Source organism: Pteropus alecto, unplaced genomic scaffold (genome assembly GCF_000325575.1).
Source record: "Pteropus alecto unplaced genomic scaffold, ASM32557v1 scaffold67, whole genome shotgun sequence".
Lineage (NCBI taxonomy): Eukaryota > Metazoa > Chordata > Mammalia > Chiroptera > Pteropodidae > Pteropus > Pteropus alecto.
The window spans coordinates 6,126,250-6,149,345 of NW_006441061.1; the positions used below are offsets into that span (position 1 = coordinate 6,126,250).

Below are 23,096 nucleotides of genomic sequence, written 5' to 3' on the forward strand. Positions count from 1 at the left end.
AGCCCCGCCCCACCCCCAACAGTTGACAGCATTGGTGGTATCTAGTATGCAGAGACGAAGAATACTACCCAAAAAATCTTTAAAGTTTCTTTTTTAACTTTTATTTCTTTTGCATATCCTGGGTCACTTTTATTACAGCCATCATTACTACATTTGGCAGCGATTTACATTTTACCTTACATGATAGTTTTTGAAGAAAAAAAATGGATGTTACAACTAAGAAAAACAACGTTTGTGTAAAGTCACGTTTGTATACTTCAAGAGTAGTTTTTAGAGCTGAAGTAATGTTCTTTAAGCTTCATGGTTAAAGTAACAAAGCCTTTCATTTGAAAAAGGTACCTGACTCTCTATCCTCGCACTCTTAATTTATTCATCTATTTATTTTGTTTATACCAGTGCATTACAAGATCACGAGATAAAAAAAAATTATAAAAAAATAATGAAAGATTTCTAAGAAAAGTTCAAATGTTAAAACTATTATCAAGGCATTTAAAATAGACATGAAACCTTAAGCAAGGTAGCATGTCAAAAAGAGTCTTTTGAAAGAATGGAAATAGAAAGAATACTTACAAAGGTGTAAGTATTACTTAGGCCAAGCAGAATCTTGGCATTGTGCTGAACAGGCCCAAAATCAAAGCTGATAGAGTTGATTATTTATAAACTTAAAATCTGCCAGGATTTAGGATTTTCCCACTCCCAGCAGGAGGTGGTAAATGATAACGATCTCTGTTATCATTTTGGAAGCAAAAATTTCTAAGATGTAGGCACCTTTGACTGTGAAAGGTGAACTATGTACAGTCGTAGGCAGGATACCCGGTTGTTTCTCGGGCGGAGGGACTAAAAGCAAGCTGCCGTAGATCCCCGTTCTGCCCTGGCCGCGGCTTGCGGCTCTGCCGAATGTGGAGCTAGGAGAGACCCAAGGGCTAACTCAGGCCTTCTTAATTAACAGTTAATGTAAAATATCGGCAAGTCTTGGAAGACAGTTTTAAATTATGAGGCACAGAAAAAGAGATGTGAAAGCTGGCAGATCTAAGATGGATAAGCAGGTGTCACATCAACCTGTTGCCATTCCTTACTTCAGGCCTGGCAACCTCGTCCCCGTTCTTGTCCAAGCTCCATTTCCCACATTTTGTTCATTGTGTGTCTCACTAAGCCGTGAGCTCCTTTAGAGAAGAAACTATACACATTTTTGTATTCCCAGCACCTAACAGAGTCTGGCAGTAGTAAGTTTGTGTGAAAAGATGGTTGAATGAATGCGTGGATCGATGGCAGAAATTTTTAGTCTGAATGCTGCTAATCTTCCAGCTCTTTCTGCCCTTTTCCAGGATCAGCCAACAATGTGGCAAGATCTCAGCTCTGTTCTGTAAAATAAACTCTGGTCGGGGAATTCTTCCCTAGACCAAGACGTTTGATTAAATTGCACCAAGCCTCATATCCTGACCTTTATGAGTGGGGAAGGCCAGGTGTTCCACTGAGCAGAGCTGCAGAACTACCTGGAGTAGGCTTCCTGTGTGTAATGAGATTGTATTCTGCTTGAGTCCGTGGCCTGGTTAGTCATTTACCGTGGCTAGACTTTTGATCCTTCGCTGCAGTTAAAATGCCTCTCTGTTCTCTATTTAAATAGCTATAAGTACTTTGACTGAATCAACTTTGAAGAATGTCCCTCAAGTGGTAAATGTGCAAGAACTGAAGAATAATCCTTCACCCACCTCTGCAGCGATGGGGTACGTTACACCTGTGCAGTGTGTTTAAGCTAATGAATTATTTCGTGATAGTGACAAACTGCCTGTAGGGAGCAGCATTGCCGCTGTCACAAAGTTACCATTTTTTCTGCAGAGCCTTAGGTTGTAAGGGTTGGACAGCTAATCTTAGATACACAATTAGATTTTCAGGGGACTGTCCCCTTCAACGTGCCACAGTGACAGTTGCCTCATAAACCTTTACAGGCTGTGTCGGTGATGTATGCCCAGTATGCTGTTTGCCATGAATTAATCTACGTGTGGTACTCTCGGGGTTATTTAGTCAGGTGCAGGGCTTGATATTTTTCTTTTAAATACTCTTGAGGTTCCAGAGTTGATGCTTCAGTTCTAATACAAATTATTGATCCTGAAAACTCAGTGGTGATCTTGAAATTGACAGTCTCCTCTCTCATTTCTTCTCTCTGGATACTTCCGTTCTTTCAAGTTTCTTTTGCCTTTTGTATGGGGGGTGGAGGGGAGAGTATTTTGAAAGGCAGCAGCTCTGTTTGGAGATGTCCAGCTTCTCTCCTGTGCCATGTTCGAGGGCTGGATCGTTGCCACCGAAGCTTACTTTTCTTCAGTCGGAATCCGTTCCGAAGTCAAGGCGCTGGCTCCCGCCCACAGTTGCAGGAGCACGGCTCATAGAACGTGCCTGCCCTGTGGCTCTGCGTATTTCGTAGCCGTGATCTCGTAGTCCAGCCCAGCCTCCCCTGTGGCGTAGGGACATTTCCTCAGGTCATATGTAGGGATCAGGAGACCAGTGTCATCCAGGGGATTAGTGTCTGGTGTCCAGCAGCAAGAAGAGCAGCGGCGCACCCTACATGTTTTCCACACCATGCCCGCTCTCTGCCCCTCCGTCCGCCACCCGCCGTCTGCTCCCCGTCCTGCGTGGGCTTTATCCGGAGGCGGTGGCCCTGCCTCACCAGGCCACTGGCCTTCTCTTTTTTTTCTACATTGGTCCATTTATCAACACTGCCTGTTCCAGGAATTTCTTAGTTATCTCAGGACCATACCAACAGCCAAAAACAAGCCTACCCACATTCATATCTTGTCGTGACCTTGAAGCTTTGGTATGCTGTTTAGACCAAGATGGCATTCGTGGTTATTGCAAACTTCTCAAGGGCAAGAACTATGCATTAGAGTTCAGGAATTGTAGGCAGATTCAAAAAAGCCACTGCAAGGCATAAGAGCGAGATCCGGCTTAATGGTGAAGGAAATACGGTCTGGTCTCTCTCAGCCGTTTTTGCCCCTCGCCATGTGTGAGAAGCATCTCTTGGTGATTTCACTTTGCCCTTCTCAGCCTTTGTTTGCCTCAAACGGTTCGTCTGCGCTGATCTTGGCCGAGGGCTTCGTGAGCGGAGCAGTTCTGAGTTTGCCCTTTTTCTTTGACTTAAGAGAAATAGACACAAAAGTTAAAAGCAATCTCGATGAAATATTCTCTTCCTCTCCCCACAGAATTGGACTTTGGTACAGTTATTTAACTGTGTGCCCAGCATGGTGCCTGGCGTGTCGTTTCTTTTTAATCATTTATTGAATAATAGGTAAATTCTAAGCACAATTGATAAATGGAGATAAGATAGCTCCCGAGGGAAATACAGTCGTCATAAAATTACTTTCAGATCCTGTTAAGCAGTAGTTTCCTAAGTGTACTGTATTTAATTTTGCATTTAACCTTTTCTGGGTAGTATCTTATAGAAGAATTATTATAAGATGAGCTTATATAGTTCCACCCTTGTTATGTCTTATGGTCATTGGCTTCATCCATTGTATTCATTGACTGCCTGATGCAGGACAGGACGAATCCCCCCGAGTGGGGACTCAGGTCCTGCACCGAGAGAGAGGAGGGTCCTCGACAGCCCGCAGGGAAGAGTTCAAGTGCAAGCCAGTTAGAGACGAAAGGAAGGTTGGTTAGAGAAGGAACAGCGCTCCATAGACAGAGCTCGGTGTCCTCAGAGACAGAGAGTGGGAGACACAAAACCTCGAGTGTTCGAGGAATTCAGTTTGTGCGTGGCTTTTAGTTTCTGTGAATTGCAGTTTGAGGACTTGGTTTCCCTGTTCTCCTTCGTGGTGCGTGTTCGCAGCGTGCAGGGCGAGCGAGCGAGCTCGGTCTTCGTTCTTGGTCCCCAGCGGCCTGGCTGTGGGGAATGAAGGGCTGAGTTTATGTTGAGTGGGGTGGGACTGTTTTCCTGTTTTCCTTTCACGGCGTGGGTGAACAGTCATCCCCGGAGGACTGTTCCTTGGTTCCGGGGGCTTCGCCCGGTCCGGCAGCACACCGCGGGCCCTGAGCACAGCTTGTCGTTTTGTGCGGTCCTCGCGCCCCTTCCCTGCGTCAGGACCATCCTGCGTTAGGGAAGAGAGTTTATCTGGAGCAGACCCGTGGCTATTCCGACTCCTCGAGGCTCAGCCACTTGATTCAGCGGAGTCTTACGGGGCATCATCTGTGAGCACCATCCCGCCCTAGGTACTGAGGACACAGTAGTGGGACATCCCGAGTCCCCGCTTTTAAGGCTCTTAAATTTCAGCAAGAAGACAGCCACCAAACTGCCAGTCACACAGTTATTTAACTGCAGGGTGGTAAGCTCCGTGAAGGGGAAGTACAGGGTGCTAACACAGCACGTAACGAGGCATCTGAGCGAGCCCGGGTGACAAGGAACTTGGTGAGGAAAGGCGGTTTCAGCTGGAAGTTGGACAGTGGCTAGAAGTGGCTGGGCCAACGGCAGAGAGGAGCGTTCAGGGTACAGAGTGTGTGGAAGGAAGGGCAGAGCATGACCGAGGCGAGGTCGAAAGAAGGCCAGCGTGGATAGAGCCCCGGCAGGACGTGGGGTGTCAAGAAAGTGGGGCCGCATGAGGTGGGATTTGGGGCTGGTTGGTTTTTACCAAACGCAGCAGACGCATCATTCCTTTCCAGAATTTTGGCATTCATTTAATCGTCGTTTAACAAATACTCGATGAGCGTTTTCTGTATCCCATACGAGGTTCTGGGGATAAAGCAGTCAACAAAACAAAACCAAAAAACATAACTCCAACCCTATCTTAGTCGCAGAGAGAAAATGATAAGTAAAATAAATGAGTGAAATGTATTGTATTTTAGATGGTGGTAGGCACGATGGAGAAAATTAAAGCCGGGAAGGGGTTAGGGGCTGGCACCTGGGCATCAGTTGCAATTTTAAATAGAGTGGCCAAAGAAGGTGCTTTGCATACATGATGGGTGGCTAAAATATCTCAGAAATACCAGACCATCTTTTACCATTAAGCTAAGATTTCCCGTCTTGAGTAATATTCTGCCTTTCGGTGGCTTCTGACACTTGGCATTTGAATAAAGACCAAAAAGCCAGAGAGCAGATCTCGTACATATCCTGAGGAAAAAAGCTCCGAGCACAGGCCCTGTAGTGGGAGCGTGTCTGGCAGGTGGCTGGAGCGAGAGGCTTTGCACTGGCGATGAGGCCAGGGCGTAGGGGTGGCGATGGGGTCGTGGCACGTTACATCGCGTGAGCCTCGATCAGGACCCGGCTGACCATTGGGTGTTTTTTCGAATAGTTGAGTGATCTGATTAGGTTTATGTTTTGTTTTGTTTTTTAACTTTAGCAATTATTTCAAATTGAGGCATAATTTACATACAGTAAAATTCATCATTTTTAGTGTCAAATTTTTATGAGGTTTGATAAATGCAAGTAGTTGTATACAACTTACGGTTTTAGCAGGAAGCTTCTGTTCTCTTCCTGAGAATAGATCAGAAGAGCTGGGGTGGGGATGGTAGAAACAGAATAGTTAGGACTTTCTTTTTTTGTTGCGGTAAAATATACATGTAACAGAATTTACCATTTTAACCATTTTTAAGTATACAATTCAGTGACATCAATGACAGTTAACAGTGTTGTGTAACCCTCACCACTGTTTATTTTCGGAACTCTCGTTATCCCAAACAGAAACCATCCCCATTAAACAGGAACTGTGTACCTTCCCTTCTCTGGAGCCCCTGGTAACCTCTGTTCTACTGTCTCTGAGGATTCGACCATTCCAGGGATGTCATATAAGTTGGAATCACACACTGTTCGTCAGTGACAGTTAACAGTGTTGCGTAACCCTCACCACTGTTTATTTTCGGAACTCTCGTTATCCCAAACAGAAACCATCCCCATTAAACAGGAACTGTGTACCTTCCCTTCTCTGGAGCCCCTGGTAACCTCTGTTCTACTGTCTCTGAGGATTCGACCATTCCAGGGATGTCATATAAGTTGGAATCACACACTGTTCGTCCTTTCGTGTCTGGCTTATTTCACTCGAATTTTCAAGATTCATCCATGTCACAGCACGTGTCAGAATTTCATTCCTTTTATGGCTGAATGATGTGCCATTGTATGCGTAAACCCATTTTACTAATCCATATGCGTAAACCCATTTTACTAATCCGTTCATCTGTTGATGGACATCCGGGTGTTTCCGCCCTTGGCTAGTATGAAAAATGCTACAGTGAACATTGGTGTACAGGTATCTATTTGTGTCTCTGCCTAATTATTTTGTATAGTTTTAAGAGTAGAATTGCTAGATTATGTGGTAATTCTCTTTAGCTTTTGAGCCAAAAATAGTTCAACTGTTTTCCAAAGAAGCTGCACTGTTTTATGTTCCCAAGAGCAATGTATGAGGGTTCCAGTTTTTCCACATCCTCACCAACATTTGCTTTTTGTCCATCTTTTTGATTCTAGCCATCCTAGTGGGTGTTAAATGGTATCTCGTTGTGGTTCTGATGTGTGTTTCCCTAATGCCTAATGACGTTGGGCAGATGTTTGTGTGCTCATTGGCCATTTGTATCTTCTTTGGAGAAATGTTTATTTAGATCCTTTGCCTATTTTTTTTAATTGGGTTATCCGTCTTAATTGTTGAGGTATAAAATTCTTTATATACTCTAGAGTCAAGTTTCTTATCAGATATATGATTTGCAGGTATTTTCTTCCATTCTTTAGTGGTTTCATATTTTCTTGATAGCATCCTCTGAAACAAAAGTTTTTAATTTTGATGAAATTGTTTATTTTTTCTTTCGTTGCTTGCGGTTTAGGTGTCCTATTTAAGAAACCATCGCCTAATTCAGGGTCATAAAGGTTTACCCCTATATTTTCTTCTTCTAAGTTTTATAGTTTTAACTCTTACATTTAGATTTTTGATACATTTCGAGTTAATTTTTGTAAATAACGTGATGTTGCGGTCCAAGTTCATTCATTCACATGTGAACATCCAGTCGTCCCAGCACCATTTGTTGAAAAAAACTTTTTTCCCCCCATCGAATCGTCTTGATATTCTTGTCACATTGATTGACTTTTAAATGTTAAACCAGTCTTTGATAATTGCCTTTTTTATATATGGTTGAATTAAATTTTTTTCCTCTGTCTTAATGAGGGATATTGGTCTGTAGGTTTTCTGTAATGTCGTCATTTAGTTTTGAAATCAGAATAATGCTGGCCTTAGAGAATGAGTTGAGAAGTGTCCCTCCTCTTCAATATCCTGCAAGACTTTTGTAGGTTTGTTATTATTTCATGCATAAATATTTAGTAGAATCCCCTTGTGAAGTGAACTTGGCATCGAATTTTCCTTTTCCTTAGTAGATGTAGGACTTTTCAGCTTATCTGCTTCTTGAGTGAACTTTGGTAGTTTTTGTCTTTCAAGAAATTTGTTCATTTCTGAATTGTCAAATTTATTGGCATGGAGTTTTTCATAACAATCACCGATTATAATCCTTTTACTATATGTAGAATTTATAATAGTTTAACTTCCCTTTGCCTGTTAGTGGTAATTTGTGACTTTTTTCCTGATCAGTCTAGATAGAAGTTTATCAAATTTATTGATCCCAAAGGACTAATTTTTTATTTCATTGTTTGTTTCCTACTATTTTTTTGATTTTTATTATTTTATTCTGTTTGCTTTGGGTTTTATTTACTCTTCTTTTTCTAATTTCTTAGAGTGGAAGCTGAGGTCATTGATTCGAGGTTATTCTTTTCTAATACAGGATTTGGTGCTATAAATTTCCCTCTAAGACCTACTTTGGCTATATTGCACAAATTTCAAATATATACGTTTTCATTCAGTTCAAAATACTTTTGACTTTTCTTTTTTTTTATACCTATGGGTTATTTAAAAGTGTGTTATTAAGTTTCTAAGTAATTGGACATATTCTAGATATGTTTTTGTTATTTATTTTAAATGTAATTCCATTGTGGTCTGAGAACATGCTTTGTATGGCTTGAATCCTTTAGATTTGTTGAGACTTCTTTTACTGCCCAGAACTGGGATCAGCAAGGTTCTTCTAAAAGGGCCATATAAATATTTTAGGCTTGCAGAACACATGGTCTCTGTCTCAGCTGTTCAGCTCTGCCATTGTAGCCTGTGAATGCAGCCATAGACAATGTGTAAATGATTGGCATCACTGTGTTACAATAAAACTTTCTTTACCAAAGACAGGCAGCTGGCCGTTGATCTATAGTTTGTTATCCCCTGACCTAGAACATCAGTCGTCTCAGTAAATGTTCTGTGTGTACTTCAAAAGAACATGTTTTCTATTTTTATTGGTTGGAGTGTTCTATAAATGTCAGTTAAGCTAAGGTGGTTGATTGGTGGTATTCAGGTCTCTGTGTTCTTAAGGATATTCTGTCTACTTGTTCCATCAGTTATTGGAGAGTGGTATTGATATTTTCAACTATAGTGACTTTGCTTATTTTCCTTGCGATTCTGTCAGATTTTGCTTCATGTCAAAGTTCTGTTATAGTTGTATAAATGTGTAGGATCGTTACAGTCTATTGATGAGGTGACCAGTTATCATTACAAAATGAGGGTGGAAGCTGAGGTCATTGATTCGAGGTTATTCTTTATTTCTTGTAAGAGTAATTACTCCAAAATCTATTTTCTCCTATATTATTGTAGCCAGACCAGCTTTCTTTGTTTAGATTCTGTTGGAATTGTTTTTCTCCAAGAACCTGATTTCACTACTCAGTGACCTGTATGACTCCATTAGTCATTTCCAAAGCATTGCTCTAGTGTTGCCAGTCACATCAATGGCATTTGTAGACTCGAAGTAAATACGTGCCAATACAAAGCTCGATTTTTTTTTTTCAGTTGCAGATCAGAGCGTGTCAGATGAATTTCTGATCTTTCAGGTTGATATTGCTAGAGTAGAATACAGTGGTGCAAAATATGATAATTCTGAATTTGGCTTTTCCATTTTGAACATTTCTAGCTGTTGATTTCCTTTGTTTTGGTTCGTGATCGTGCACAAATCTTTGAACGTGTTTTTTGGTAGTGCACGGTTCTCTTCTGTTTGCTCTTGGGTCTTGGTGGATCTGATTTAGTCAGTTGGTTTGTTAGCCGAATGCACTGAACAGCATTTCTCTGCAGGGTTGTCATGTGACCCCGGGTGTAGGTACCGTGAATCCTAATTTTGTGTGTTTGGGAATTTAGGATACCCAAGAGATTGATGGTATTATCACAATAGAACAATAATTCTACTCGGTCTGTTTCGTGTAGGATTTAATTTACCATCATGTCATGACTAAATTTGGGGGGAAAAATGTTCCGGAATTGGATAACTGGCTGCTTTTGTTTTTATTTCTAGTTTCTTTTTTGTTTTCCTTTGAGAAAGCATGGAAGATTTTCATTTCCCTTGTGATTCTCTTGAGCTGAAACCATCTCTCTGCTTGAGTCTGCCGTGTCTGCCCAGGGATTTCTCAGTCCCCACATCTCGCTTACACATTCCTTTTCTCTGTGGGAGACGCAGCACAGGTGAGGCGGAGTGCTGAGCCTTGGTTCCTACCTGCTCAGGAGAATATCTCAGAAGAGCAGGGCTGTGTTTCTTCAGAGAGACACATATTTACAGCTCTTTCTGTATTCAGTAAAAAAACAAGGCAGTTTGTTTCATTGAAAATAACTATTTTTTTTCTCTCTCGAGCTAATAACGTTTGTTTGGGAAGGTTCCTCCGTTATTCCCACAGAGAATCTGGAGGTGCTTATAAGAGTGCTGTTGATTTTTTCTATGAGGCATGGGCTTATTTTTGTTTATCTTCTTCCAAGTTCATTTTTTGATGGAAAAATATTAATCCTCCTAACTGTAGGGAGGGCTGTGAAAAATAAAATTAGGTCCTGCAGCCGCTACTGCTGTACATACCGTCATATTAGCTCGGGACTGAAGACAGACGAATCGACTAAAAAAATTGCTTCTGAGGGCCATGAATGGAGCTTTTGTCTGCGATCGCATTAAACGGGTGATTTTTTTCCCCTCACCTATTAACACTTAAGTAATTACTGAAATAAGTTTTCCGCATTCCACGTTCAGGGTTAACAAACAGTGGTGAGAGCTCCTCCTACAAATAGCGGATGCACTTTTCCTCCTGTAGCGAAGGCGCAGAAACGGAGCAGTGTGCGTTCGAGTCTCTTGTATGCCGAGGCGTGTATGGCGGCAGACCCTCTGCATCCCCTAGATCCTGCTGCACATATTCTCTGTCTTGGAAAAGAGAGTCAGGAATCTCCACGTGGTCAGGACCTGAGGGCAACGAGGGGCACGGGCGAGAGGGCTTACTCTTCAGATAAGAAAAATTCTTACTTCTGGCTAGTTACAACTTTTTTTAGGATTGTAGGAAGAAAATAAGTGTTAAGGTTACCGCTTTGACTTTTATGGTAAAGACCCATTTCATTTAAAGAATTGATTCTTCACTCTGAGAAACATCAAATGACTTTGGTTAAGGTCCCAGACATGTATATTCTGACCCAAACTGGTGTTAGTTATTGGATAGAAGGTTGGCTCAAGGATGATTTTCACGCAGTCGTGCCTCTCTCTTGAGTTCATGCTTTATGTTTTTCAGTTCTTCGGTGTCATACTCTACAGCCAAAGCACCTCACCCAGTGTTGACGCCAGTGGCCGCTAATAATCAGGCTAAGCAGGTAACTTACTGATTTCCACTTTGTTAACAGTCATGTGGTAACTCTTTGTAACTAAGACAGTCCTATTGTAGGTCTTCACTTTGCTTTAAATGAACTGTAAGTCTGACAAAGACCTATGAGCCTTTTCCCACAGTTTATACCAGTCTTGACCGTCGTGGGCCTGATATTCTCTTCATAGGCCATTTGGGTCAGGGCCTGATATTCTCTTCATAGGCCATTTGACGTTCTGCATCTGGTAATCTTGGGTCATAGTTCTAATACCTTATATTTATATGGGGTATTTGGGTTTCTGTTTACTTTCACTGAACATTATCTTAGTTATTATAAACCGTGTTATCATTTCACATGTTCCTTCGTTCCGAAGGATAGTTAGTGGTTTCACATAAACGTTTTGCTTGTGTTCCATTACAGGGGTCGCTGATAAATTCCCTAAAGCTGTCTGGGCCCACATCAGCCTCTGGTCAGTTGTCATCCAGTGATAAAGCTTCAGGTAAGTTTGCATTTGTGTTTTAGGGAAAATAAAGGTGAAAGGAATGCCCACAATAGAGTTTATTGTTCTAGCCCCAGTGACAGTCCACATAGGCAATCAAATAAAGAGATATTCAAAAGGCCTCAGTTCATGGAAGAATCGCCCAGAAATGAGCCCTTCAACAGCTCTGTAGACTTCTGAAATTTGAAAGCAATAGGCGAAAACCTTCCCTTCAATGTTTTTCCTAAAAAGGAGCAGTGGGGTGTTGTCCTCACCTGCCTCGCTGGACGATCCTTGGGAGAGGAGCGGATCGGACACTGAACTCTCTTATTTCTTCTGCTACAAGGAATGAAAAGTTCCCTCGGTTCACAATGACAATTCAAAAGCCGGTCAAATACAAAAAGTAAAACGATCTGTTCCAATATAAGATTTCAAAGTAGATGTAATGTCAATATTAAAAGATTTTTATGGCTTCGCGTACTTTCAGCCCTTACTCATGCAGAGAAATTAACTGAAATTGGTTTTTACAGTCACCGTAATTGCTTTGACCAGGCAGTCACTTTGCCCAAGCCAGCTTACGGCAGAAGCTTGCTTTTATGTATAACCTAACTCTGCTGTGGGGTCTTCCTCAGCATCCCTTTCATTGGCCCCTTCCTTGTAAGCACACTTTATTTGGCATTGTTACTTTCTGCTTCAGGGACCTTGGGCCATCTGCAGTCCTGCGTTTTCACCCCACTCTGGACTCCGGCTTTTATTCCAATTGATGTTTTCAAGTGGGTTCTTCCAGCTAATTCCGTTAGAGATGCTGAAACTTCATATATTGGCAACCCACTTTCCATAACCTCTCCTCAGTCCTACAGTCATCTAGCTTTCTGATTGGAAGTTGGGTTTATCCTCACTAAATATTCCTTATCCGCAGAGGAAAAACAGTATTGCGTAAGCCAAAGCTGTATTCTAGAATTCGGATTAAAGCAGAAGTGCAGGTGTTATCACGTAAGCCTTACTTGAGAAGGAGGTATATAGCTCTTTTTAGGATTCAAATTAAGAAATTTGTTTCTATTTATGGCTAATATTTTATTCCTTTTTTTAAATTTTTCAATTACAGTTGGCATACAGTGTTGTATTAGTTTCAGTTGTTCTGGTTAATATTTTAGAAAAAAGTTTTGAAAGAGCCTATATTCTAACTTCTTTCATGGACTTCACTGGAGAATTTTTGTCATTTCTAAAGTGAAGAGGCAAGGAATTCTAAGGGACTTTGCTTGATGCGTGTCTTATGCTATTAGCATGACTTATAAAGAAGTTTTTAAGATTCCTTGTTCAGCGTTGATTATGAAATATCTCTTTTATTGCTGGGTGTTTACTTCTGTATTCATTTGCTGTAATTGAAAGAAAAAGACATTTCAGGGATGTAGGAAATTTTCCCTGAGAAATACCACTTAAGAATTTACCAAAAATTTCTTTAAAAAAATAAAAGTCTATCTGAAACCTCTGTAGAATAGTTCGCTTATTAATTAATAATGGAAATACCTTCATTGTTTTACTGATTATAAAACTATTACAGGTCCACAAAAGAGTCTTGCCGTCAAGATAGGTAACGTAGAAAGTGGAAGCTGCCCGATAAGTCCCATATTCCAGAGACAATGACCCTCAATGATTTGATATATATCTCTTGAGGTTATGTCATTGTTGTTTTTCAAACAAAAATAGGCGTATCCTATATTTATTGACTTACATATAATCTGTTTCTCCTTTACCCTCTTATAATAATTCTCCTGTTCATCTTCCAAACTCTGGTTCGGCTCTCCCTCATTTTAATGGAAGCCTAGGACTTCCTTTGACACTTGTACTCTGTTAAGTTTTACCAGCACTCTGCTGACAGTTTGGCTTGTTTCTGGTTTTTCAAGGTTATAAGCAATACTGCATTGAATATCTTTGTACATACCACATTGTATTATAGTAGTTTTAAAAATAATTATACTAATATTTACCCCATACTCACTTAAGAAGAAGGTACCTTTTTTTTTTGTTTGGTTTGGGCTTTTCTAAATGCAGTTTTCTCATTCTCCGCCCTCCTTTAAAAGTAGAGCAGTAAGGGAAAGGTTGAAGATAATATCCCAAGCTGTTAATAAGCAGTTACAGTGAGGTTGAATGTGGGGAGGATGATGGATTGCGCTTCTAACTTTTCTACACTTCTCTGTATTACAGCCATCATGTATTACCTCCATAATTTAAAAAAAAAAAAAAAGGAAACTACAATTTTAAGTACCAAAAGAAAAAAAATTTCGGAAAATACAGAAATGTAGGGAGAAAGTAAATAGCCATGAAGTCACTACTCAGAGATATTTAGTTAATGTAACTCTTTGGAGTTTTTTTTCCTTTGGTGTGTATTTTTAATAATTATAAAGCTACTTTTAAAGCTTTGAATTCTAACTGCACTGGAATTATTTTGATCTCGATCCTGGAAAGGAGGGTGCGGCATGTCTTGGTTTGGAAGTAACACTGACAGACCCAAAGGGCAAGTTCAGAGACCTCGAGCCTGAGTTAGGCAGCATGCGGGCTCCCCGTGGCTGTTGGCGTGGTGCGGCGTGCGCGTGAGGCCCACAGGCCTGGGGCCGCGCTCCGTGCAACACCAAAATCGGTGCTGCAGGACGAACGGACTGGAACGGTGTTTCAGCTGTCTTTTTGGTAACGTTCTTATTTCTTTTTTTCCGTAATTTCAGGGCCAGGGGCAACGAAGATAGAAACAGCTGTGACTTCTACCCCGTCTGCTGCTGGGCAGTTCAGCAAGCCTTTCTCATTTTCTTCATCAGGGTCAGTAATGAACTTAAATTTGTGGCAGATCGCTAGCAACCGTATAGGCAGCTTCCCCAAATCTTACAGTCACTAGCTATGTTTATATGCTTATCCGATGTCCACCAACCCAGCATCCTTATCCCTGCAATAACACATCTGGTCATAGTGGCCGTAGCTTAATGTCCCAGTGTGACTCTTTTTCCCCTTTGCAGCTCAAGCTTATGCATGTGTTATTACATACTCGTTTATTTGTTGGCTAAGCCTCATTTTCTTTGGATAGGGCGGGTCTGTCAAATTATGTATTTGATCTGCTTTCCCATACTGACATTTTCATTCTGACACCGGGGCTAGCCGTGACATTTGCATTGGCTTTACTGCGCTGAGAGGTCAGTGCACTGAACTTCTGAGAGAAGGTGCTGAATTCACCACGGAGGCAGAGTGCTCGTGTCGGAACCTGCGAAGGTTGCCCAGGTGGCCGCCGCCTTCCGAGATGGAGTTGGACTCTGTGTGGCTGAGACAAAAACTTGCCCAGAGACTTTAGCCATTGAGAGCTGTGCTTTCAGCTCCATTAGAAAAGCCTCTTAAGCTCCTTCAGTTTGTACTTTTGTAACTGGAACCATCTTGGCCACGATCTCTTTCCTCTGATGTTAATATGTTTCTTGAGCATCCTTCAGGCCAAACATGTTAAAAGAGGGTGTTAGAAGAGAATTCGAGGGGGAAATTATATGTATGTTTTTTTCATTATTGTGAATCATATTTTATACTTTCCAAAGGGAGTTTGGAACAAGTTTTAAAGAGTAGGTCAGTGCCAATATTGTATCTTTTAAAAGCACTGCTATTAATCTTTACTTCTGTGAACTGATAATCTTCCTGTTTTTAAAATAAGCTAAAAAAGTTTGTCATTGGGTCAGTGGCTTACCTCTATTAGATAAAATTTCTTCACCAAGATTGAGACAAAGAAGGTTTGTTTTTTTAATATGATAAAGTGTTTAACACATCGTTTTAGATGGTCTTAGTCTATTTGACGAAGGCAGTGATGGGTTAAAAAAGTCTGAATCCTTACAGTACTTATTACGTTTGATATGTTTGGTCCCTTATATTTCAAAGCTATCGTTTTAAATTTGTTATTCGAGCTTTTGCCATAGTGAACAGTCTATTCTGGTTCACATTCGTGCTGAATTTTCTCGAAACTTTGGCTGTGGCGACTTTACCCACAGTGTGAAGAGAGCGCACAGGAGGAGAGAGGAAGTGATAAAAGGGGTCAGAAAGGTTCTCGAACCGAACTGCCCCTGCCCGGAACGAAGCATTGAGTTGAAACGGCAGCGACGGGCTTCTGTTTCATGCTCTTCCTCCTCGCCCCTCGTGGCGTGGCGCTGTCCTGCCGTGCTCGTCGATGTGGGGGGCGTTCTGAGACATCCCCTAGTCCAGCTTGTCTTGTCCCCATCGTCAGGCACAGCACTGCTCTCGCCATCATTCCCACGTGCACATTCCTGGTGGTTTCTACGTCTCCTTTGCCTTCGTTGGCATAGGCCCCCCCCACACCTCCACCATAGAGGCCCAGCCGCCCAGCCAGGGCCTTCCCAGCCGCTGCTCCCTCCTTACCACCCCCGCAGACACCCTTCCCTGCTTAGAAATCACCGAGTGGCTTTCCTGCCTCTCGCACAAGGGCATTCGCTCTGTTGCCTGTCTCCTAGATCGTAAGTTCCTCGAGAGCAGATGGCGTGAATGAATTATGAAACGTAACGCTGACAGGCACCATCGTGCCTGCAGTTCGCTCCCTTTTGACTTCTCTTCCTCCTCTCCCCAGGTCTGGCTTTAATTTCGGGATACTCACACCAACGCCGTCTTCTAATTTCACTGTCACACAAGGTACAGTCTGCACTGCGTAGCATGACTTTGTGTTCCCCCCAGACAGGCACAGGTCCTTTTTGTACAGACATGGCGTTTTACTTGCTGCCGAGTCTCTCTTAAAGCGTCTACAATAAATTGCTGCTGTTATGTTGCATCAGGAATAGGCTGGATTTCAGAAACCATTGGGAAGGACTTCTGTCTCTCTTCATAATTAGAAACAAGGGATTTTTTTCATAAGCGCCTTCCAGTTTTCAGTTTAAGTAATTAAGTTTGTTTTCCTTTTAAAAAGAAAGCTTTTGTAAGAAGTAACATGCCCTAGCCTCACACTCGTACCCTCGGCTATTACCACGGCAATTGTTATAGTTCCTTCTGAGGGTTCTGTTTTCCACTTTATTTCATTTAGCGCCATCTCATGTGAATTTTCCAGTATTATTGAAAATCTTATGTAAAAGTCGTTTTTTATGGCTGCATAATTTCTGTCTTCTTGGAATGCTATAATTTATTTAACTACCTTTTGGACATTTATGTTATTCCCCAGTTCTCTGTATAATAACACGATGAGCATCTTTCACCTATCCATTTAACACATATTTTTCAAGTGCTTTCTGTGTGTTAGCCCAAGTGGCAGACACACAGAGAGAGATGAGGGAGTTGAAAGCGTAGCAGACCTCCTAGACCTGATCCATGTGGCCTTAGAGTGTTGTCGATTTGATTCCTTCTTTTTGGAACAGTGATTCTTAAACTTTCTTTTTAACCTCTGCCCACTTGGATGTGGTGGAATGAATACCTTCGAGGCCCACCTCCTTCCCATTTCACTTTCTGGAGGAAAAACAACTCAGTGATATAAAAAGATTAGAGAGGAACAAAATAATTGTCAAAAATCGTAAATAAAAGTAATAAAATACAATAGCAATTCTATAAACATTTTTATTAATATGAGAATAGGCAACAATCCAAGACCATAAGGAACTCGATACAACACCAGTGATACAGAGGTCTTTCTGGAAATTACACACAGATAGTAGGGGCTTTGCAGTGTTCCCAGGAGTTTGTGACAGCCAGACTTCTTAAAACAATATGGGGTTAGGAAAATCAGTAAACACTTGCAATAGACTAATTTTCGTTTATAAATATCAAATTTTAGTTAGGCTTATTTATTGACCACTTATTGTTTGACCCGGCCTTGCCTTGAGTGCTTTACCTATATTTTATTTAATCTTTCTAACAACTCTATGAGGTGGGTACTGTTATTATCTCTGTTTTCCAAATGGGGACCTTGAAGCCTAGAGAGGTCAAGTAACTTTTCCAGAGTCGCACAGCCAGCAAATCTAGAGCCCAGGTGCCTGACCAGTGGTCCTCCTGCCTCTCAAACCACTGACTGAGGAGAACACTAGGGCATCATCCTTAATTGTATGTGAAAATCATTGTCTTTGGATTGACACTCCCTTTGTCCATTAAAAAACCATGGGGAAAACTTCCATTTTGGATCAGTTCCTGGCCCATCAGGAGGTCACTAGGCCAGCCCTGGGCCAAGAACGTTAATGCAGAAGGCACACGCAGGCCGTAGGGAAGAGGCCTTTCCGTGTCTCTTTGGGATGATGGGTCGATTTCACGCATCCTAGATAAGGCGTATTTGTTGTCATAAAGAGTAGTTGTCCTTTTACCTCCGTGCGATGACTCAGGCCAAGCAACGTCCCCTTAGAGAAGCGTTAGTTCTGTCATCCCCACAGACAACAAGCCATGTCCGACCACACCGAGGGCGCAGGGGGGCTTCGGCGCCATAGGCGGTGGCGATGTGACAGGTCATCGGCCAAACCCAGGCCACCCTAACCTCTCCTTCTTACCAGGGGCCACACCACCTGCTAAAGAGTCCAGCCAGCTCGACGCGTTCTCCTTTGGCGGGGGAGGCCGACCCTGCCCTGAGCCCGTTCCAGAAAGCTCCTCTCCCTCAGGGGTGACGACCAGCACCAGCGGAGCTGCCACTGCTTCTCCCGGAGAGTCGGCTCCGTGGGGCAGCAGGCCCGGCGCACCTTCTGGACTGACTCTCGCCACGCCGTCCAGCAAGCCGGAAGCCCCGCCGTCCAAGCTGGGCGAGCTGCTCTTTCCCAGCTCTTCGGCTGGCGAGACTCTGGGAAGCTTTTCAGGACTGCGGGTCGGCCAAGCAGATGATGCCACCAAGCCAGCCACCAAGGCGTCGTCCGCGGGCCTCCCCAGTGCGCAGCCAGCCAAGCCTTCACTCGTCCCCTCAGCCTTTAATTTTACGGGCCCTGCGGTGCCCGGGAAGCAAGCGGAGCCCCCCGTGACTTCCTCTGTGACCGCCACCACGGCAGCAGCAGCAGCAGCAGCCACCAGTGCAAGCACGAGCAGCTTCTCAAGTGGTGTCTTTGGCAGCCTGCCCCCCACCAGCGCGGGGACCCCCGGGCTGATCAGCTTCGGCGGGGTGTCCCTAAGTGGAAGCAAGACGAGTTTTTCATTTGGAAGCCAGCCGACGAGTAGTACAGTGCCGCCATGTGCCCCACCAGCAGCCACCACTGCCACTCCCCTTCCCGCGTCATTCCCCACGTTGTCTTTTGGTGGCCTCCTGAGTTCAGCATCTGTTCCCACCCCACCTGCATCCTCTGCTAAAAGCGCAGAGGAGGCTGCATCGTCATCTTTGCCCGAGAAACCAGGCACCAGTGAGGTCTCGGCGTCAACGGCCTCGCTTCTGGGGCAGCAGCAGGCCGCCCCGCCCCCCCAGGCCCCTCTGCCGGCGTCCGACCCTGTGAGCAAAGACCCCACTTCGGTCCAGCCGGTGGCCAGCGGGCCCAGCACCATGGCATCTAGTGCCAGTCTTCTCGCGCCTGCCACAGAGGCCGCGTCAGCAGCCGCCGCGGTCCCTGATGGCAAGACAGAGCCGGCATCTCCTGCTTCCACCCTTCCAGTGCCCGGGCAGACTGCTGTCACGGCAGCTACGACCCCAAGTGCAGTCCCTGTGACCGCGGAAACAGAGGGTCCCCCCACCACCTCTGCTGCTGTTTCCAGCGTTGCTCCGAGCCCAGCTACAGAGACGGCAGTGTTCGGGACTGTCACTTCTGGCTCCTCTGTCTTTACTCAGCCACCTGCTGCCAGTTCTAGCTCAGCTTTCAGCCAGCTCACCAGCAGCACAGCCACTGCCCCCTCTGCCACCCCCATGTTTGGGCAGATGGCAGCCAGCACCGCACCAAGCCTCTTTGAGCAGCAGACAAGCAGCATAGCTAGCACGGCAAGTGCCACGCCACAGGTCAGCAGCTCGGGCTTTGGCAGTCCTGCTTTTGGCGCCTCGGCCACAGGGGTCTTTGGACAGACGACCTTTGGGCAGGCCCCGGCCTTCGGGCAGTCGACAGGCAGCCCCGCGAGTGGCTTTTCCTTCAGTCAGCCTGGGTTCAGCTCCATGCCAGCTTTCGGGCAGTCCGTGGCCTCCACTTGCACGTCCACGTGTGGCAGTGTCTTTGGCGCCTCTTCCAGCACCAGTAGCGCCAGCTCTTTCTCATTCGGACAGTCTTCTGCCAACACAGGAGGGGGCATGTTTGGCCAGAGCAGCCCCCCTGCTTTCGGTCAGAGTCCTGGCTTTGGGCAAGGAGGCTCTGTATTTGGCGGCACCTCGGCCACCACCACGACAGCATCATCCTCTGGGTTTAGCTTTTGTCAAGCTTCAGGTAAGAATTTATGAAAGATTTTTACCTCGTTCTCTGTGTTGTTTGAAACATTTGCAATAGACTTGTATTACTAAGTTTAAGGTCATGGCGAATAATAACGAATAACTCATAAATAAGAAATTCTAATTCGGAAGTTACTTCAGAGGTTGTTACATCCCAAACTGTCAAGCCTCACGACGACTGAGCCGACGTCATTTAGTGCCCGTAGCAGAGCCGCAGCTACGCCCCAGAGCCCCTCACTCGGGTCCACCGCCCCGTCCGTGTGTTGTATTTCCTCTGACACCATCTCGCTTGCTAGAAGGGTACATGCCGACATTGGAAGAGTTTGGTTTTTTTCTATTTCCAATGTCGTAATTCTTTAAAAAGTCTTTAAATTTTACCATTTTTGAAAGTAAAATGTAATCCTTCCCATTGTGTATCTAATTCTAACAGCTCCTTTAACTTTGAAAAGTGAGCAATAGAACAATTCGAAAATCTTTTCGAAGTCTTGCTTTCTGATGGTTATCTAATGGATGGCAGGTTCTCAGCTATGAGGCTCTGGGAGACAACAAGGATTATTGATTTCTTGGTGGGCAGGGTTCCAGGTAACTGCTAATTCATTTCTTTGGTGATGATTTATTTGAAAACGGTTCATAATTTATCAGAAGGGAAATCTTTTCTTTCCTTCCTTTAACAGATGTCAGTTAAGCTCCCACTAGTTTGACTACAAGGCCACAGTGGCGAAAGAGTTGAGACGCACCTGATGCCGTTCGAAGAGGCCAGTTGGCCGATTTGAGTGGCGGGAATGTGATAAATCAGTCGAGAGAATGGGCAGGGGAAGGCCTCACAAGTCTTAGGAAGGAGTAGGGTATCAAACACTACCTCTGTGCGTCCGATGTTCTGCAGTCAGAATTTGAGAGTCCCTCACGCGCAGGTATAATCAAACTACTTTAACATCATTGAAAACCCCTAAGAAATCTCTCCTGTGGTAACCGCGGAAAGGCGACGGAGCGGTCTGCCCCAGCCCTGGCCGCGGAACTGAGACCCGCCCGAGCTCCCTGGCCTAGACCCACAGAAATGAGGCTGGAACAGCCGCCCTCGGACTCCTTGTCTGGGGCTCTCGTTCCAGCATCTGGTTCTGCCTGGTTTCCCCGGGCCCTGTTCAACCCAGCATTTCAGCCATGTTACGTCACGTCAAAGAAACATCAGCTGCCCTGAAACAATCTGGGGTCTGAAAATAGGAAACCGGGGAGTAGAAATATCTGTGAAGTTTAGTCGATCACTGGAAAGACTTCCTGGCAGTTAAAAGGCTAGGACAAAGCTGCTCTGAGAGTATTCCATTTTTCTGGTCCCCACCCACCCCGGGTTTGGTAGGAGACAGAATTCAGTCCTTGGGACTTTGGAATTTAAACTATTATAAAACGTTAGCAATGAATTAAAGACCTTTATTTACTCATAATTTTCTCTATTTCTTAGATTGGAAGGCAGATTTTATTCATGGGTTTCTTGTGGGATATCTTAGCACATCTGAATACCATTTTAGAAAAAAAAAAACTTCGATGTTTTTAAAAAGACTCATCCAATTTAAACTTTTGTTTTTATTTTATAGGTTTTGGGTCTAGTAATACCGGTTCTTTGTTCGGTCAAGCAGCCAGCACTGGTGGAACAGTCTTTGGTCAGGTAAGTATGTGTGTCCGCCTCTATTTATGTCAACGTATGTCAAACCCATCCACGTCATTCCTGTGTATATATGATCAGTTCACGTTGTACACCCAACCCCAGCAAACAGCTTTGTGATTCTCAAGCTCTGCCTTCTTTGGCTACCTTGGGGACGCAAAAGTCTCAGCCTCTGATTCGAATCACTACAGTTTTGATCCTTCCTTGAAAGCACTTTAAAAACACATCTCCTGATTCTCATCAGTCGGCCTGTTCTGTTAGGCCAGGGGTTGGCAAACTATGGCCCATGGGCTAAATCTACAACTTCGTTTTGTGTTTTATTTTTTGTTTTGTTGTGGTGTGGGTTTTTTTGTTGGGGTTTTTGTTTGTTTGTTTGTTTGTTTTCAGTCCTTGAGCTAAGGTGGTTACCTTCTCAAGTGGTAATTTAAACAAAAAGATGAATATGCAGCAGGAACCATATATGGTCCCTGCGCTGAACTGTGTGTGGTGCGGGAGCTTCTTTTAGTGACCTGCACCGTTTGAGGCTGTGTGGCTAGTGGTTCTCTGTGTGCTGGGCGTAGCTTTGAGTGCTTTATTCAGATGGACTCGCGTGAGCACCGATACTTCTGTAGGTGTTGCTGTTATGCTCATTTGACCGATGAGGACGCAGAAAGGTTACATTCACTGCACTTAGATCACAGTAACCGCATGAGGAGCCCTTCCAAGGACAGGGACTCTGATGTGTCAGCAGTGATCCCGGCTTTCTGAAGGTGGGGCTGGGATTTGTCCAGTAGCTAATGAACTGGGAGGCGCGTTCTTTGTGTCTGACACACCTTCAGTAGCAGATCTTCTTTATCATCTTTCTCCTTGGAATGTGGGCTCTGCCCTAGTCAGCAATCCTTGGTAGAGAAAAATGAAACTTCTGATTTCCAGCGTTCGGTGAGGCCAGGTTAGATCACTTAAACCAAGTTCCCTGCTGAAAACAGCTAAAAAGGCTAAATAAAACACAAAAACCACAGTGTTAAAAGCACTGATAAGCTAACAGGGTGTTTCGCCAAAGCCACGTTAAAAAGGAAAACAGGAACTCATGGAAGTGAGTGGGCACAAAAGCCACGTTGCCCTGCGAGCGTTTACTAATCTAGGAAAATTTGAATTTCCTGTTTTAACACCCCGAAAGGGCAGAGGGGCAGAAATCACTAACCAAGATACACACACAGTGAGAGATCCTCTCCACGACAAGGTGGGCCTCCAGATTCACCTGCCTCGGCCCGTGGACGTGGCCCAACGTGATCCTTGGATGCCGGCGTCTGCAGGTGGCTGGCAGAAGCAGCTCCGACACTCTGAAGAAAGAAACCGTACTCTCGGCCTCAATAATTCTTTTTAAATTAAAATATGTTCTTAGTTTCGGGTGTACAACATAGTGATTCAGCGTTAGTATATCTCATGACGTGTCCACGGCACGAAGTCTAGAAACCATCTGTCACTGTGCATACTTCTCACACTGTTATTGACTGTAGTCCCCTTCACCTCAAATAATTTTTAGGGTCATCAATTCCCACACCTCAATAAGTCACAGAAGGAGACAAGAAACTATGACCAAGAGCCAGTATAAACATCAGACAGACATACATTTGCAGAAACTTCCTAGACTATAAAAAAGCTGTTTTACCTGTTTAAAAGAAAGAAAAGACAAACTTGAAAATACCAGTAAAGACTAGGAAATTGTAAGAAATGTCATAGCTTTGAAAAAGAAAGAAATAGAACTTTCAAAGAAATATAATAATTAAAATTTTGAATCAATAAATTAGTCCCAGGTAAAGAGAACAGTAATATACTAGACCAGGAATCAGCAAACTTTTTCTATAAAGAGCCAGATAATAAATATTTTAGATCTTAAGAGCAAGAGCACAGTGATATTCCCATAAGGCGTTATTTACAAAAACAGGCTGGATTTAGCCCGTGGACTGTAGTTGGCTAGCCCTTGAACTAGAAGGTTAGTCAGACTAAGTTACCAGG

At 43.8% G+C, this 23,096-nt stretch overlaps 1 protein-coding gene across 4 annotated transcripts in view; it reads left to right on the top strand.

Annotated features, from left to right (window-relative positions):
* NUP214 (nucleoporin 214) overlaps positions 1-23,096 on the top strand; it is an 88,160-nt gene that overhangs the window by 41,714 nt on the left and 23,350 nt on the right. For all 4 annotated transcript variants that reach the window (XM_015594231.2, XM_015594233.2, XM_006918065.3 and 1 more), the window contains exons 24-30: positions 1,625-1,724; positions 10,580-10,658; positions 11,070-11,148; positions 13,848-13,938; positions 15,728-15,789; positions 17,619-19,445; positions 21,034-21,104. In XM_015594231.2, the coding sequence (XP_015449717.1) occupies positions 1,625-1,724; positions 10,580-10,658; positions 11,070-11,148; positions 13,848-13,938; positions 15,728-15,789; positions 17,619-19,445; positions 21,034-21,104 (2,309 nt within the window). The remainder of the gene's footprint in view (positions 1-1,624; positions 1,725-10,579; positions 10,659-11,069; positions 11,149-13,847; positions 13,939-15,727; positions 15,790-17,618; positions 19,446-21,033; positions 21,105-23,096) is intronic.